This window comes from Mytilus californianus, unplaced genomic scaffold (assembly GCF_021869535.1).
Source record: "Mytilus californianus isolate M0D057914Y unplaced genomic scaffold, xbMytCali1.0.p SCAF_4, whole genome shotgun sequence".
NCBI lineage: Eukaryota > Metazoa > Mollusca > Bivalvia > Mytilida > Mytilidae > Mytilus > Mytilus californianus.
In genome coordinates, this window is record NW_026262690.1 from 13,536,368 (window position 1) to 13,555,642 (window position 19,275).

The 19,275-nt window shown below is 32.8% G+C and overlaps 1 protein-coding gene across 1 annotated transcript in view; it reads right to left on the bottom strand.

The window, feature by feature from the left end:
* LOC127699231 (ALK tyrosine kinase receptor-like) overlaps nucleotides 1-19,275 on the bottom strand; it is a 167,159-nt gene that overhangs the window by 25,337 nt on the left and 122,547 nt on the right. Inside the window, exons 9-10 of the mRNA XM_052202985.1 lie at nucleotides 11,098-11,124; nucleotides 10,240-10,380 (exon numbers count right to left, since the gene is read on the bottom strand). Coding sequence (XP_052058945.1) covers nucleotides 10,240-10,380; nucleotides 11,098-11,124 — 168 coding nt within the window. The remainder of the gene's footprint in view (nucleotides 1-10,239; nucleotides 10,381-11,097; nucleotides 11,125-19,275) is intronic.

The following is a 19,275-nucleotide window of genomic DNA, read 5'->3' on the forward strand; positions in this document are numbered from 1 at the left end:
AGGGTGCAGGGCCTCAAAATAGTCCTCAAACTAATATGTACAATGTACTGATAGTAATGCACCTTTGTAGAAAATATCATTGATCTGTCACAAGTAGTTCTTATCAAAACTGACTTAAGCAGAAAACTTACAAATGTTGATGCCGACAACACTGCCTTCTGGAGAAGCAATACTTATGTCTTGTTTTGGCAACTTCTGTCGCAGGCGAGACAAAAAATAGCATTCAGTATCATAAGCAAGTTGAATTTGGTTAATTCATGAAGAAATAGCCAGGGATCCTGGCTCACTGCTCAAGATAGAGCCAGGCGGAATACAACGACATGTATTCCTTTATTGGATGTTAGAATGATGCATTGAGGGATAGGGTCATTACTTGACAAGGCAGAATGTAATTATATTATTGACAACTATTTTTAAATTCATCTAAAATGCAAATTCCAGATAATAATAGCAATTATAATCCAAACATTATTGATTAAATTAATTGTTTATAGAAGAGCGGCGAGGGATACCAAAGGGACATTCAAACTCCTAAGTTGAAAACAAACTGACAATGCCATGGCCAAAAAAGAAAAAAAGAACATGCAGATAAGCAGTAATTCAGTCCTGTTCAGCGCTGAAAAGTGGTCATGAGGATTGTATAATGCCTGGCCATACTGATGCAAGGCTAATCAAGAATGTATGCAGCTTGACCTCCAACTTGCAGCAAAGGGAAATAACTCTTTCTAAAGATTATGATAAAGAAAAATATCTAGTCATTTTGAAAGTTAAAATCCGTAAGTTAAGAAAATGAATACAAAATCATCTTAATTTTTATATTATACAGGTGGAACAAAACTAATTTGTCTTAAAACAAAGTTAAAATTCCCAGGTAGAAAATTGAAATCTTGTTTTTCTTTACCAGAACTCTATAATTTATACATTTTGTTTTCATTTCATTTATTAATTTTTTTCATCGTTTTTCAGATACAGCATTTTTACATATTTTTTTTTATACTTTTGAAAATATATAAAAATTCCAACCTTACCATAGATATTAAATATGTACTTAATATAAATGCAGAATTATTCAACTGAAATACAGTCAATAAAAATTAATCGCCATTATTAGAAATTGAATTTTGTTTAAATAAAAAAAAATTGTATTATCATCATCATTTTATTAGTAATACTGCAATAGAAAATAGACTTCATATTGAGATGCCTCACTACAAAGAATACTCATAAAATCTGTAGAAAATCACTACATGTATAATTGAGGATTTTTTTCAACCCTCCCCTACCACTTTTAAGAATACTTACCATTGAAATAAATAACTGCTCATTTGACTTTATAGAAAAATGCAATTTCTATTTTTTAAAAGACTAGAAAAATTACAACTGAATTTGAATTGCAATAACAATTTTTCCAAATGTCAGTTTTATCTCTTTTTTCTTGTAAAATATAAGTTTTTTTCCAATTCTGAAGTGGGATTTCAATGTACTGAAAATAACCATTTATTAGCATTAAGAGGGATTAATTCGAGTGTAGAGACGTCAGCTGTTATGAATTTGACCAGATGACCACATGGGATTTGCCTAAATATACATGAAGCTTAAAGCCATATTCAATATCAAAGACTGCAAAATTTTTCATTCTGCTTTCTATTTAATAATATTGGCTGTAGAAAGTCAGCTTACAAACTTTATCTATGTGTAACATTATGTCGTGTGAATCTTATAATGATGTAATTATTCCCATTTGGTAATAGTGTTAAAAAATTTAATTAAAGTTTAAAAGCGCAATATCATAATTATTTGACTGAGACATAAAAAGTTATATAGGAATAGAATTTACGTACATAAAGAGTAATTCTTTGTTTGATTGGTTTTTTTTTTTAATAGACCAGCAACTTAGCTAAATAAAACATCCCCTTTTCTGGAGATAAAACATTTTACTACAAACAATGTTGTTGTAGAAATGTATTCCTACATTTCTATTGCAAATAGACCATGGATTTTTAAACTGTGTAAAGTCCCCAATTCTGAACTGCTGGATTTGCTTAGAATTACTCATAGATTGAGTCCAAACCATGCAAACAATTTAAGCATAGTACTAAGATAATTTTGATATCTATTATTTTACAATAAAAATACATGAAAAATAGTGGAGATACAACACTATAAAAATATTTTTCTCTGAACTTACTAGATGAATAAGCTATATAATCCCATGGTAGTGTGGAGATAGAACAATGTTGTTCTGACAAAAACTTATATATTGTAGAAATCTTGTATTAAAGTTGTATAGGGAGATAGACCATAGCACTTGGATACCAAATATATAACTATCTCCATTTTTATCAAAAGTGGACATATAACACTTTAAGATTCACATGACGATTATCTTCCTGTGTTAATTAAACCATTAACTTTTAATTATTTCTTTTTTTCTTGATTTTGGCATAAATAACATCCACACATGAAAATAATATAATTTTGTAAAATTGAAACAAAATAAATCCATAACTGTATATTCATGGGAAAAGTCTGCATAGTATGCTCTACATAGTTTGTACAAATTATACAGCGCAACCAAACAAAAAATAAACAAGAATTTGAAAATGATCCGTTATACTCTAATATTATTAGATTTGTTCCTGTCCATAGGAAGCTGATACAATTTTTTATTATTTACTGTGCCAAAGTCTTGGAGAGAAAGTTTCCATGATTCTTAATTTAGTTTGATGAATTTTTCTTTTATATGATGAGATTGATCTATTGTCTTTGATGAAGTTTAAGTTAATTCAACACAATTATCTGAAGCTCTTTTATTTAATTGTTGCACACACTGGATGGATGATTGCCAATTTATAAATTATTTTTGCGGGGTTCTCATTCAATTGTTTTATCAAAAGAAGTTGCTTCACTTGTAAACTTGTCAAATTTTCATTCGATGGTTTATCATCTCATGTCATCATGTTATTGCTTCATTGTATGTATGGTTATTTTTATTCTTTCTTTTATTGTATTAATAATAATACCAGCTACTGTACTGCAAAGTATCTATCGATCCTAATAACTGTTTAAATGTATTGTATTAATTCAAATAAAAATTGAAATGTTTTAATGATTGTGAATTTTGCTACAGGAATGCTTTGGAAAAAAATCAAAAAAATCACACATTTTAAATTTTCATAAAACATAAAGCAAACAGAAATTCTAAATTTACATTACTTCATCTACAAACTTGACTTTTGATGTTTGAAAATTCTATCATATCAATTGTTTGAAATTTTTTTATTCAACTCTGTCATTGTAACCAATAGATGTTATAAAATCAGGATTTATTTATTCATTGAAAACCATGAAAAAAAGATAAAATAAAATCAAATTAGACAAACAAGGTACTTACGCACAGTTTTATTAACATTTTGAGAAACTGTTTCATATTTTGCAGCCTGTATATAGTAATCCTGTAGCAACACTACAGTATAGACGAGAATGACATTCATGATTGATCTAAACCATCATGACACAAGTCATTATATTGACAAAGGGAAGCAACTCATTTCATTTTCCATTGTTTCATACTATGGTCCGAGAACACAGTTATTTCGTAGTGCATTTCTTTTAGACAATAAATTCAAATTAAAAAAATCGCACCTGCTCTATCTCAAAAAGATTTTTACAGTGTAGTGTACTACTATTGATACAAATAATATCAAAATTATAGAAACTTCTACCAGCTCTAACTCAAAATATTGACAGTTCTGTGTTAAGGGGGGCTAAAATTCAGTTTGACAGCTTCAGACATTCTAATTTTTGACCTTTTTTAACTGGACCAAATCACTACTTAACATAAAGATTCAGCACCCAAATTTTTTTAACATGTAATTTCATCCCCTTACTTAATATTTCATGCATAAAATATCAAGAAATAAATTGGGAAAGTGTATCAAAAAAAAAATGCAAGTTATACACTGTTCACACTAGGGACTATATTTGTAGACAACGAAAACCAAAGGACGATAACTGTGTCCTTGGACCTAATAGGATAGAAAGACTTGTCCAATTTTAATAAAACTTTGCATGACCTAAGCTTAGGCAATTATAAGATAGTTGGCCAAGTTTCATGGCCATAGGATATATATTATAGAAACTAGGGCCATTTTAATATTGAAATTTGGATGTTTATTTTTGACGTTTAAATCAAATATTTTCAACTGTCAAGATTTTGGCCTAAAAAATTTAAATACTGCAAAAATTTGCTTTTTAAATACTCTTGAATTTAATATAATAAGTATTAAAAGCAACGGAACACTCATTTGATTTATCAGATTTATTACAGTTATTCAAAAGTCAAATTTATATGAGCCTGTGCCTGAAAATAGAGATTTTCGAATTAAGGGAAGCCTTACATAAACATGCATTTTTTTCAACCAATTTGAAGTTTTTGCAGTTTTTTAACCATACATTATTCTTCCATATATATTAAATGTACTTTAAATGTAAAGAAAAGTTACAAAAAGCATACCACATGAGTATAAAATGATCTAAGGCCATGTAAGACTGAGAATTATTTAGAGTCGATTTAGGCCGTAGCCCATATTTACATATAAAAATGCACACAGAGGCTATAAGAAATTGAAATTTGTTACTTTTTGCTCATTTCTATGCTAAGATGTCATGATACAAGAAGTCTAATTGCAAAAGGACTCTTGAATTTAAATTTTTTTGGCAGACAGTATGGTCTGATGACCAGTTTTTCACTTTTCAATGGAAAACTTGCATGTAGTTTTAGTCTCATTTGGCATATATTTGAACCACTTACTATCCTAAAGAAGAAAATTATGGTAGCATATGAAATGAATAGGGTGAACTGATCATTGTAAAGTGCTTTTTTTACAGATTTAGTGAAATATTTGTGATGGACTACAGATTTTATGTACAAAGCTCTTCACATTTCACATACATCAAACAGGCCGTTTAACCAGGGACATAAATACAAATATTCTGCACATTTTTTCTGTGATAATCTACTTTTCTCTAGATTCCAAGTTCACAAATGGTTAATTAAATTTGATTTAAGAATAGAAACACAAATATCAGGAACATAAAAAGCTGTCAGATAGAAAGTCAGCATGGCTCTTAGGCATAAAATGGAAACTGCTTTAAAATGCTTATAATGCCAAAATGGGACATTTTAACAGAATTTCTGTCAAACAAAGATGTAAATCCTTTACTTTTATTGAGTTTGACAAATTGAAACCAGCAAACCATTCAGGAAAGTTGCCAAAGTACAGAATCTACATTTACGGAATTCATCTCTTAGGCCCGAGAACACAGTTATTTCGTAGTGCATTTCTTTTAGACAATAAATTCAAATTAAAAAAATCGCACCTGCTCTATCTCAAAAAGATTTTTACAGTGTAGTGTACTACTATTGATACAAATAATATCAAAATTATAGAAACTTCTACCAGCTCTAACTCAAAATATTGACAGTTCTGTGTTAAGGGGGGCTAAAATTCAGTTTGACAGCTTCAGACATTCTAATTTTTGACCTTTTTTAACTGGACCAAATCACTACTTAACATAAAGATTCAGCACCCAAATTTTTTTAACATGTAATTTCATCCCCTTACTTAATATTTCATGCATAAAATATCAAGAAATAAATTAGGAAAGTGTATCAAAAAAAAATGCAAGTTATACACTGTTCACACTAGGGACTATATTTGTAGACAACGAAAACCAAAGGACGATAACTGTGTCCTTGGACCTAATATGACAGATCAATTACATTCATCAGTCACACAATTTTTAAAAGATAAAGATATGAAAAGGGAATCAAGTTATCATAAAAATACTTAATTAACTATTTCATCAATCACAGTCTGAAACAAGAGGCAACATCTTTTGGTTCAAAACAAGAGGTCCAAGAGCGTCAATTGCTCACCTTGTAAAAATAGGCATTGCCATCTGTTCTTGTGTTTGCTTATTTGTAAATCATATATATTGAGTCGCATTTTTGAAGATCTTGTATTGATGATCACCACTATCCCAGATTAGGGGGAGGGTTGAGCACTCACAAACATGTTTAACCCCGCTACATTACGATTCCTGTCTCGTCAGGAGCCTGTAGTTCAGTGGTTGTTGTTGGTTCATGTCTGTCATATTTGTTTTTCGTAAATGGTTTTGTTATAAAATAGGTCATTAGTTTTCTTAATTGAACTGTTTCATAATTTTCATGTCAGGGCCTTTTATAGCTGACTATACAGTATGGGTTTTACTAATTGTTGAAGGCAGTACAGTTGCCTATAATTGCTTACATCCACTTCATTTGAACTTTGGTGGATAGTTGTCTCATTGGCAATCAAATTACATCTCCTTATTTTTATATGGTCATACTTTAAAGGTTTTTTTTTAACATTTAAAATTATTTCAAGAATATGGCGTTAAAATTTAATCTCTGTTCAATTTATTGACAGTTTTTTTTTTAGAATCTGGAAGATTTATAGCTTGATTGATTATTGGTGTTTAATGACACTTTCAGCACTCTATAACATGGCAGCCAGTTTTTATTGAAGGAGGAAGCTAAAGTAAATTGAGAGAAACTCAGACCATTGGCAGGAAAACTGATTATCTGGTCATTTAAGATCAGTCTAAAACCTTGACACTCGACCTGACAATTTTAAAGTTGACAGTGGGGCATAAAAAGGTTCAATTAATCATACAGAAATTTTGATTTTAAACCAAGGAGGAATAGTCAACGAATAGTTTACAGTTTTAAGCATAGATATTTAGTATAAAAGTCAATTCATTACTTAATTGCACTTAATAAAGTTTAACTTGTATCATAAAAATTGTTGTATATTAATCATTGTTTCTGATGACAACTTTATTTTTATGTGCCAAATTATGAGGCCACAGACAGTCTGACTTCCAGCAAAGGAAACAGCCACTCTCAAAAGTTTTTAAACATGTTTGTCGCTACAAAAATTCAAATTTCCCCATAAGACAAAAAAAATCAGAAAAGATTGCTTTTAGTGGTCTTCCTAGTCATTAGAACTCTGGTGCATAGTTGTCTTGTTGGAAATCATACCACATCTCCTTACTTTCATATTCATCAATACATTTTCTTTTTTCAATATGTCAAGAAACTATTAAACCAGACGGAGCTGATATTTATCCAATAAAGAGAAACTTGCTGCCATCTTATTGTTTTCTTCATAAAAGTCTGATGAATTACACAATATTGTAATATAACTATCACAGGGTTCATTTATTTTTACCAGCTGAAACTGTATCAAAGAAAGACATGACTCTGAAAAAGCTGTGAAGGTGCTGTAATTTTATAGACATCAATGAACAAATAATTTTCATGTCAATTCAGGACTCTTATAAATGTAATTGATAACAAAAACTCTATTTTTGTTGTCATCAGTGTTAGACCAGAGCTCATTAAATGTGCAAGAATGTATCCTCACATCAAGAGCCATGACCTAGATCTTCTTGAAGAAAATGTTATCAAAAATGTGAAAAGTAATATGAACTTAATTTCACTTCAATATTTGAATTGAATTCATTTCATTTGACAGATACTTTTTTCCTGAAGAATTTTAATAATCAATTATTAGAATTATTTATTACACTTTTAAAAGTATCATATGCAAATTGGTAAAGACTTATGTTTAGAGTTGATGTGGCACGAAAGGGGCAATGTTATTATAGAACTATTTGAAATTCCTTGCAAATTTTTAATGTTATCAACTGAAAATTCATTGACATGATGACAAATGAATAAACAATTGACCAATACTCTAAACATAGTTGATTTAAGTATGCAGTACATTTTGTATGCCTTTGTTAGCAGTTTCTTACCCTTTATAAGGTCATGTGGTTAGCCACATTTGTTTGCAGTGAATAAGTCTCCTTTAAAATCTCCTTTTCCACACTTATCTTATGCTTCGGATTACAACCTTGCTTAAATCACATGACTACACACTCACAATTTCGTTTATTTTATTGAATCTTTAAGTTTTTCCAAAAAAATATTCGTGAAATTCTTAATCCTTAATTTCAAATGCTAGTCATTAATCTGTTTTGTATATTCAGGTCAGGTTTTTCCAACTTCCTTACTAAATTAAATTAAGTTCATTGTGGCTTTTAAACTTGTCTACCACTAACACTGTTTCCCTATATTATCATGATCTGGTAAACCTCACTAAAACTTCTGTACAATCTTATTCTTTAGTGGAATTCGTCACAGTTGGCTGTCTATTACAAATCCATATTGTTTTAGTAAACATGTTTCTTATTCAATAGAACTTTGCAATATGCCTGTGTATGGGGTAGATTTTCAAAAGAAGTTTTGTCAGTCTGATAAAAATTCAACTTCTTCATGAAAAATGTACTAAATTCTTGAGAAAAAAAAAAAAAAATTTTGTGAAAATCCTCGATACTGCCTCTTTTACAAAATAGTTTTAAAGTACAAAATTACAAACTCACTAGACAATATTACATACAAGTAAATATAGAGAACAGAAGAGTCAAATATTACAACAGATTAGAGTCAGAGGGAGAACAGAGGAGTCAAATATTACAACAGATTAGAGTCAGAGGGAGAACAGAGGAGTCAAATATTACAACAGATTAGAGTCCGAGGGAGAGAACAGAAGAGTCAAATATTACAACAGATTAGAGTCAGAGGGAGAACAGAAGAGTCAAATATTACAACAGATTAGAGTCAGAGGGAGAACAGAGGAGTCAAATATTACAACAGGTTAGAGTCAGAGAGAGAAAAGAAGAGTCAAATATTACAACAGATTATGAGTCAGAGAGAGAACAGAGGAGTCAAATATTACAACAGAGTAGAGTCAGGGAGAGAACAGAGGAGTCAAATATTACAACAGATTATGAGTCAGAGAGAGAACAGAGGAGTCAAATATTACAACAGATTATGAGTCAGAGAGAGAACAGAGGAGTCAAATATTACAACAGATTTGAGTCAGAGAGAGAACAGAGGAGTCAAATGTTACAACAGATTAGAGTCAGAGAGAGAACAGAGGAGTCAAATATTACAACAGATAAGAGTCAGAGAGAGAACAGAGGAGTCATATATTACAACAGATTCGAGTCAGAGAGAGAACTAAATTCATATATATGACATTAATTTTGTCATTTGACTGTTAAGTACTAAATAAATACTTACTAAACAGTCAAATGATAAAGCTAACTTCTTACATATAAATTTAGTTCTGTTTATTAGTATATAACAACTAGTTATCTTCTATTTAAAACATCTTTTTATTTTTATATATTGTTTTTTTATGCAGACATTCAGACAGCGTATTCCTATTTAGAAAATGGAACAATTACTTTCCATGAACTGCTTAATTTGCACTAACTTAATGAATATATTTAAAAACTATAATAAAGAGAAATAACTATTTTACACAATGAGATCCAAACTAATTTCCTTCTGACTTCAGATGTCTTAATGTGAAATGAGTGTACTCTAGTTATCCTTATGCTTAAGGTACATTGATTGTTCTTTTATACTTAAAAGTACAACTAAAAGCCAATGAACTCTAAATTATTTTTATATTTCTGATATTGTTTAAAAATAACAAGTTATATGATAGAAAAAAAGAAAGCTATTCACCAAAGACAAATGACTTATATTTTTTGGTTGAAAATAAGATTTTCTATGAAGTTTTTATATTTTCTTTATATGGGTTGTTGTTGATAACTCTACAGATATAACCAAAAGATGATAGGTCTCTTCCAAAGATTGGTTAAAATGTTTTTTGTTAAGTAATAAAGGAGATATTTTTTCCTTCAAATTTTACAAAAACTAAATTTAATCAGGTTAAGAAAGTCTTCCCCTCTCCCTCCCCAATTAGCTTAAATGAAGGTCCCCACTTACATGGAAAAAAGTGATTATTTTATTACTATCATGGAATACAACTGATGTTTCCATAGGACATCATTTCCTGCTAGAATTAGCAAATTTCCATTTCAGTCAACCCTGAAATCTGGGTCAAAACCCTTATTTGGAACATTTTTAGAAAGTTCACCTCATAATGTACATGTGTATCAAGTTTCATGTGACCACAACTTCATGGTTAACTACGTTAAACCCAAACTGTAACGTGACTGAATGAAATAGAGACTGGAAAACAGAAAGTCCCTCTTCTATCTCAGTAGGGGCATAAAAAGTAGACATGGAAGAATCTTTATATTTCAACAAACCTTTAGCATATTGAACCTGAACATGTTTAGGACATTCTTCATTCCCAGGAGGTCTTGTAATATTGCCTACTCTGTAACTGACCCCTTTCAGATCAGATTCAGTCCAGTCAGACCATTCTGATACCATGCATTTTGGAGTTACTGAAATAAAATTTTACGCATTAAATTATTGAAGTCCTTTGCCAAAAATAGTATTTTAACATTTTTTTTATAAGAAATGATTTTGTCACTGACCAAGGCTCTAATCGTTAGGTATATTAGAGAAGCTATCAATCCTAACACAACGTGACTGTCTAAAATAAACATTTATCAATGGTTTTAACATATTTTTTTTTATTATTATTGCACACTTACTTAGCTCACAGAATTATAAAAAAAACAAACATCAATTGTTTATTTTATTATTGGAAACAGCAGCATCCTGGAATAACAAGATGTAGTATGAGTATAATTGAGTATAATTGCTCACTTAACTATGCTCTTGCTTTTGAGAAAAAGGAAATACATATTTTCAAAATCTAAGTGTAAAAGAGCTAGGAAAGGCAATATGCTGTATACTAGCGATACCCAAGGTGCAGGTGTTCCCCGTTTTTGAACTAGTACATGATTAGATCCTTTATCACAAGTAACAAAATAATCCCAAGTACAACAATTATCAGTTATATTAAAACACTTTTACCAGTATGAAATATAAAATATAACAATTTACTGTCCCTTGATATAATCAAAAGAAAAGTTCTATCATAAATCAGATTTCATTCATAATTCATAATCATATTGAAATTTCATTTTCCATTCCATAAAAATGATTACTATTATTTTTGTTTACAAAAAGCAAATTTAAAATATAGTAAATACCTGTAATGTTCAGATCTTTCTTCCCACCTATAATGGAATAACACAGCAACATAAGAGTATAGTAAAATAGCATTAAATACTTCAAATAGTAAGAAAGCTGCAAATCAGCAGAATTTTACTCAAAAGGAACTGACTTTAAATAAACCTAATAATAACTATAGATTAGGATATTTCACTTTCACAGAGGAAACGCTATACAAAAATTTATGACAAACGAGACAATTTTTCATACTTCAACTCCATTACAGTTATAAAAACTAATGGTATGTGCTTATATTATTGCATTGCACAAGGTCACACTTTTTCAGACTGTTTATGACTTCTTTACACTAAATCCTTTCGATGTGTACTGTTTGTTATTTTAGTCTGGAAAACATGAAAGGGGGCTTACACTAACACTAGCCAAACTTGTAAACCTAATCCTAAATTAAAAATGGTTCCCTATACATTGTACTTGAAACAAATGAATGCTCGAGGAGAGCTACAAAAAGGAATAATGTGGTCTATAAAATAAGAGGCCATATTGACAGATTGGTGGATACTTGTTTTTATCGTGACAATATAAATATTCCAAAAAAATTGTCACTGGAATTTTAGTCGTTTTATTTCCTCCACTTAATTAAAGAATAAAACAAAATGTAATAGAAAAAACTATAAAATTTTCCTACTGTTGGATACCTGTTTTTATCGTGTCGAAATTAATGAAAAAATATATATGTCACTTAATGTTTAGTAATTTTCTTCATTCTATGAACCTATCTCCGTGAATTGATCACGCTTCAAATATTTGTCCCTGGATCTTACACGCATTCAACATGCAACCATTGCAATCAATTAACCGATCTTTTTCCAGTTCTTGGGAATGGAAGAATAGTATTAATCACCTTCATAATTGGTATTATAAAATGTTTCCTTCTTATCACAACGATAAAACTCCTTTGAAACTACATGTCATTTTCGAGATGGAGGGCAGATAAACATCGAATAAAATTTTGCATCACCCCCGTCCCCCTTTTCAAGAGTTTTTGGGGAGAAAAAATATTCTATAACACGTAAATGGCTTTCGATCCTGAATCCCACGGGAACAATTCCTTTAAATGGACATGTATCTGACATACAAATCCAACTGACATCTGCTGCATGTGTTAATTTTCTGGAAATCAGATATAGTATCACGCCACTATTTGATTGACATATTGAAAAGTACAGTAAAGTTTTATTGGTCTGCATTTAACCTTTGACGTGTGTCATAGCCTATTAATGTTACAAATCATATATAGCCACGCTTTACTCATTAATATATTTAATCCACTCAAAGCTATGCTTTTCATGAATTAAATACGTTAATTCATAAAAGGCGTGCTATATATATAACTTAGCAATCATTATCACATCTTATTTTTATAAGGATTCTGCTTTATATCTTTTTCTTTTGCCAGTTTAAGTAAGATAAATCATGATATAATAAACAGCTGCGCCATGAGCGCATGATACGCCCGTCGCTTTTTCAAAGAAAAAAGTTCAATAACTTCTCAATGTCATACCAGAAATCTAAAAAAAACTAAAGGGAGGTTATCTTAATAGATAAAAACCAGACACCAAAGTTTCACGAAAACTGCTCAATGAACTTTAAAGATATTGTCTGAAAAGTGGAAAATCACCCGTTTTTATGAATAAAATCCCAAAACTTGGAAATGCAAACTCTAAAATTTATAAAAATCGAAAGGGACCCTACGTCAATAGATATAAACAATTCACCAAAGATTCATGAAAACTGCTGAAAGCGTTTTTGAGTTATTCTATGAAAACTGGAAAATACCCCTTTTTTTAATGAATAAAACCCCAGAACTCGGAAACGTAAAATCAAAAATTTACAAAAATCAAAAGGGAGCTCATGTCAACAGATATAAACAATTCACCAAAGTTTCTTGCAAATTGGTGAAAGTGTTTTTGAGTTATTGTCCAAAAACTGGAAAATCCCCCTTTTTTAATGAATAAAACCCCCATAACTTGAAAAAAATAAAATCTAAAATTTATAAAAAACGAAAGGGAGCTCATGTCAACAGATATAAACAATTCACCAAAGTTTCATGCAAATTGGTTAAAGTGTTTTTGAGTTATTGTCCGACATGTGGACAATGGACAGACAGACAGACGGACGGACAGACTGACGGACAACGGTATACCATAATACGACCCATAAATGGGCATATAAAAACTTAAAGTGTTAGTTTTGTTAAAATTGTGACAAATTGGAAGATTGTCATAAGACGATTGAGTGGTTTTAATTCTTGTATATAATGTAGTATTATAAACCATATCAGTTATTCACCGTCTAAAAATAATTAACGTTTCTTGACTGCAGTGAAATTAGCTTTCATTAATGTTTAAGATAAAAAATAACACAACTCTTAGTTATCCAGGTTGGCTTAAACATCATAAGAAGCCTTTTATTCAACTAGAAACATTCATAACATTCATTCATGACCTAAACATCATGCCCAACAATGAATGCACTTTAAGAAATATCATACCATGACATGGTTGTGATAAACACAGCACAACAGATGTCAAACAGACATGTTCTCTCTATTTATAAAAGCAGAAGGTTAAAAAATTTCAAACAAAAATATAGCAGTTATCTTAAATCAATATTCAAGTATTCTAAGTTAATTGAATTGTCAGTTAAAGGAGCAGAGGTCTGAGGAAGCTTCATATAACTCATTCTCTTCATCAGACATCAACAATTACAAACTCAACAGGCTATATCTTTTATCAAGGTGTTTGTTTGTTAGAAATCTCATCCACATTTACAGTGAGCTCAACAATAGTTGTCTCTGTTAGCCTACGTATACAGTACTGCAAGACTTCAGCAACACTGTTATTATTGCCAATGAGACAACTCTCCACCAGAGACCAAGCCTACAAATGAATTCACCTCATCAACACTGTTCACGTAAAAAATGAATCAACCTTTAACAGTACAAGTAACGTGTGAGCCTAGACATGACAGCACATATTCTGAATAGTCAGATCACAGCTCTTTTCTGTCATAAATCATTGTCATATATTTAACAATTCTAATTGAGGAATACTTGGTATGTTTCTAAATAACAAGAAGGACGTACTGGTAATATAGTGATAAACTCGTCTGAACATTAAAACAAGCTATTTATATCTGAAACATTTGAAATCTTTTAAAAGAACTAGAGAACAAGCATTCTCAGAGTATTGCATGGCAATACATAATCCCCTACCGGTTAAAAATTCATTGTTCTGGAACAAAATGCTAACTAGATCAATAACTTGTCATGGTGTAAACTATATAACAAATCTCAAGTCAATATCTTCAAGCATGACGAAAAAAGTGTTGAAAACTGATTATTTAAGTGAATTTTCTAAGTCCAAGGACAATAACTCTGCACAAAATCATCAGACCGGAACAAAATTCGAACTAGATCTGTAACTTATCATGATAAAACTATATACTAATTATCAAATCAATATCTCCAAGCATGAGGAACAAAAGTGAGGAAAACTGTTTAATATTTTAGTGAATTTTTTAAGTCCAAGGACCATACCTCTGCACAAAATCATCAGACCGGAACAAAATTCGAAATTGATCTGTAACTTGTCATGATAAAACTATATACCAATTATCAAATCAATATCCTCAAGCATGACGAAAAAAAGTGCGGAAAACTGATTATTTGAGTGAATTTTCTAAATCCAAGGACCATAACTCTGCAGAAAACTGTCCGAAAACTGGAAAATCCCCCTTTTTGTTATGAATAAAACCCCATAAATATATATTCTGAAATTTATAAAAATCAAAAGGGAGCTCATGTTGATAGAAATAAACAATTCACCAAAGTTTCTTGCAAATTGGTGAAATTGTTTTTGAGTTATTGTCTGAAAACTGGAAAATCGCCCCCTTTTTTAATGAATAAAACCCAAAAACTCTGAAACGGTAAATCCGAAATTTATAAAAAACGAAAGGAGGCTCACGTCAATAGATATGAACAATTCACAAAAGTTTCATGGTAATTGGTGAAATTTTTTTTGAGTTATTGTCAGAAAACTGGAAAATACCCCCTTTTTTAATGAACAAAACCCAAAAACTTGGAAACGGAAAATCCGAAATTTATATAAAACGAAGGGGGGGCTCACGTCAATGGATATGAACAATTCCAAAAAGTTTCATGCAAATTGGCGAAATTGTTTTTGAGTTATTGTCCGAAAACTGGAAAATCCCCCCTTTTTTAATGAATAAAAACCCAAAACTCAGAAATGGTAAATCTGAAATTTATAAAAAAAGTAAGGGAGCTCATGTCAATAGATATAAACAATTCCCAAAAGTTTCATGCATATTGGTTAAAGCATTTTTGAATTAATGTCCGACATGTTGACGAAGGATGGACAGACAGACGGACGGAGGGACAGACGGATGGACAGACGATCAGCGGTATACCATAATACGTCCCGTAAACGAGCGTATAAAGACAATTATGATGCAAATTAGAACACTTCTAAGAAGTAATCAGAGTTATTTGATCTAAACATAGGTTATACCAGGGACACAAACATAGGTTATACCAGGGACACACAAACATAGGTTATACCACGGACACACAAACATAGGTTATACCACAGACACACAAACATAGGTTATACCAGGGACACACACAGGTTATACCAGGGACACAAACATAGGTTATACCAGGGACACACAAACATAGGTTATACCACGGACACACAAACATAGGTTATACCACAGACACACAAACATAGGTTATACCAGGGACACACGAACATAGGTTATACCACAGACACACAAACATAGGTTATACCACAGACACACAAACATAGGTTATACCACGGACACACAAAGGTTATACCAGGGACACACACAGGTTATACCAGGGACACACAAACATAGGTTATACCACGGACACACAAACATAGGTTATACCAGGGACACACAAACATAGGTTATACCAGGGACACACATACATAGGTTATACCACAGACACACAAACATAGGTTATACCAGGGACACACAAACATAGGTTATACCAGGGACACACAAACATAGGTTATACCAGGGACACACAAACAAAGGTTATACCACAGACACACAAACATAGGTTATACCACAGACACACAAACATAGGTTATACCAGGGACACACACAGGTTATACCAGGGACACACACAGGTTATACCAGGGACACACAAACATAGGTTATACCACGGACACACAAACATAGGTTATACCAGGGACACACAAACATAGGTTATACCAGGGACACACATACATAGGTTATACCACAGACACACAAACATAGGTTATACCAGGGACACACAAACATAGGTTATACCAGGGACACACAAACATAGGTTATACCAGGGACACACACAGGTTATACCAGGGACACACAAACATAGGTTATACCACGGACACACAAACATAGGTTATACCAGGGACACACAAACATAGGTTATACCAGGGACACACATACATAGGTTATACCACAGACACACAAACATAGGTTATACCAGGGACACACAAACATAGGTTATACCAGGGACACACAAACAAAGGTTATACCACAGACACACAAACATAGGTTATACTAGGGACACACAAACATAGGTTATACCACACAGACACACAAACATAGGTTATACCAGGGACACACACAGGTTATACCAGGGACACACACAGGTTATACCAGGGACACACAAACATAGGTTATACCAGGGACACACACAGGTTATACCAGGGACACACAAACATAGGTTATACCAGGGACACACAAACATAGGTTATACCAGGGACACACAAACATAGGTTATACCAGGGACACACAAACATAGATTATACCAGGGACACACATACAAAGGTTATACCACGGACACACACAGGTTATACCAGGGACACACAAACATAGGTTATACCACACAGACACACAAACATAGGTTATACCAGGGACACACAAACATAGGTTATACCAGGGACACACAAACATAGGTTATACCACACAGACACACAAACATAGATTATACCAGGGACACACAAACATAGGTTATACCAGGGACACACAAACAAAGGTTATACCACACAGACACACAAACAAAGGTTATACCAGGGACACACAAACATAGGTTATACCAGGGACACACAAACATAGGTTATACCAGGGACACACAAACATAGGTTATACCAGGGACACACAAACATAGGTTATACCAGGGACACACAAACAAAGGTTATACCAGGGACACACAAACATAGGTTATACCAGGGACACACACAGGTTATACCAGGGACACACAAACATAGGTTATACCACAGACACACAAACATAGATTATACCAGTGACACACAAACATAGGTTATACCAGGGACACACAAACATAGGTTATACCAGGGACACACAAACATAGGTTATACCAGGGACACACAAACATAGGTTATACCAGGGACACACAAACATAGGTTATACCAGGGACACACAAACAAAGGTTATACCACGGACACACACAGGTTATACCAGGGACACACAAACATAGGTTATACCAGGGACACACAAACATAGGTTATACCACGGACACACACAGGTTATACCAGGGACACACAAACATAGGTTATACCACAGACACACAAACATAGATTATACCAGTGACACACAAACATAGGTTATACCAGGGACACACAAACATAGGTTATACCACACAGACACACAAACATAGATTATACCAGGGACACACAAACATAGGTTATACCAGGGACACACAAACAAAGGTTATACCACACAGACACACAAACATAGGTTATACCAGGGACACACAAACATAGGTTATACCAGGGACACACAAACATAGGTTATACCAGGGACACACAAACATAGGTTATACCAGGGACACACAAACATAGGTTATACCACGGACACACACAGGTTATACCAGGGACACACAAACATAGGTTATACCACAGACACACAAACATAGATTATACCAGTGACACACAAACATAGGTTATACCAGGGACACACAAACATAGGTTATACCAGGGACACACAAACATAGGTTATACCAGGGACACACAAACATAGGTTATACCACGGACACACAAACAAAGGTTATACCAGGGACACACACAGGTTATACCACGGACACACACAGGTTATACCAGGGACACACAAACATAGGTTATACCAGGGACACACAAACATAGGTTATACCAGGGACACACAAACAAAGGTTATACCACGGACACACACAGGTTATACCAGGGACACACAAACATAGGTTATACCAGTGACACACAAACATAGGTTATACCAGGGACACACAAACATAGGTTATACCAGGGACACACAAACATAGGTTATACCAGGGACACACAAACAAAGGTTATACCAGGGACACACACAGGTTATACCACGGACACACACAGGTTATACCAGGGACACACAAACAAAGGTTATACCAGGGACACACAAACATAGGTTATACCAGGGACACACAAACAAAGGTTATACCAGGGACACACACAGGTTATACCACGGACACACACAGGTTATACCAGGGACACACAAACAAAGGTTATACCAGGGACACACACAGGTTATACCAGGGACACACAAACATAGATTATACCAGGGACACACAAACATAGGTTATACCACAGACACACAAACATAGGTTATACCACAGACACACAAACATAGGTTATACCACAGACACACAAACATAGGTTATACCAGGGACACACACAGGTTATACCAGGGACACACAAACATAGGTTATACCACGGACACACACAGGTTATACCAGGGACACACATACATAGGTTATACCACGGACACACACAGGTTATACCAGGGACACACAAACATAGGTTATACCAGGGACACACAAACATAGGTTATACCACGGACACACACAGGTTATACCAGGGACACACAAACATAGGTTATACCAGGGACACACAAACAAAGGTTATACCAGGGACACACATACATAGGTTATACCACGGACACACAAACATAGGTTATACCAGGGACACACAAACATAGGTTATACCACACAGACACACAAACATAGATTATACCAGTGACACACAAACATAGGTTATACCAGGGACACACAAACATTGGTTATACCAGGGACA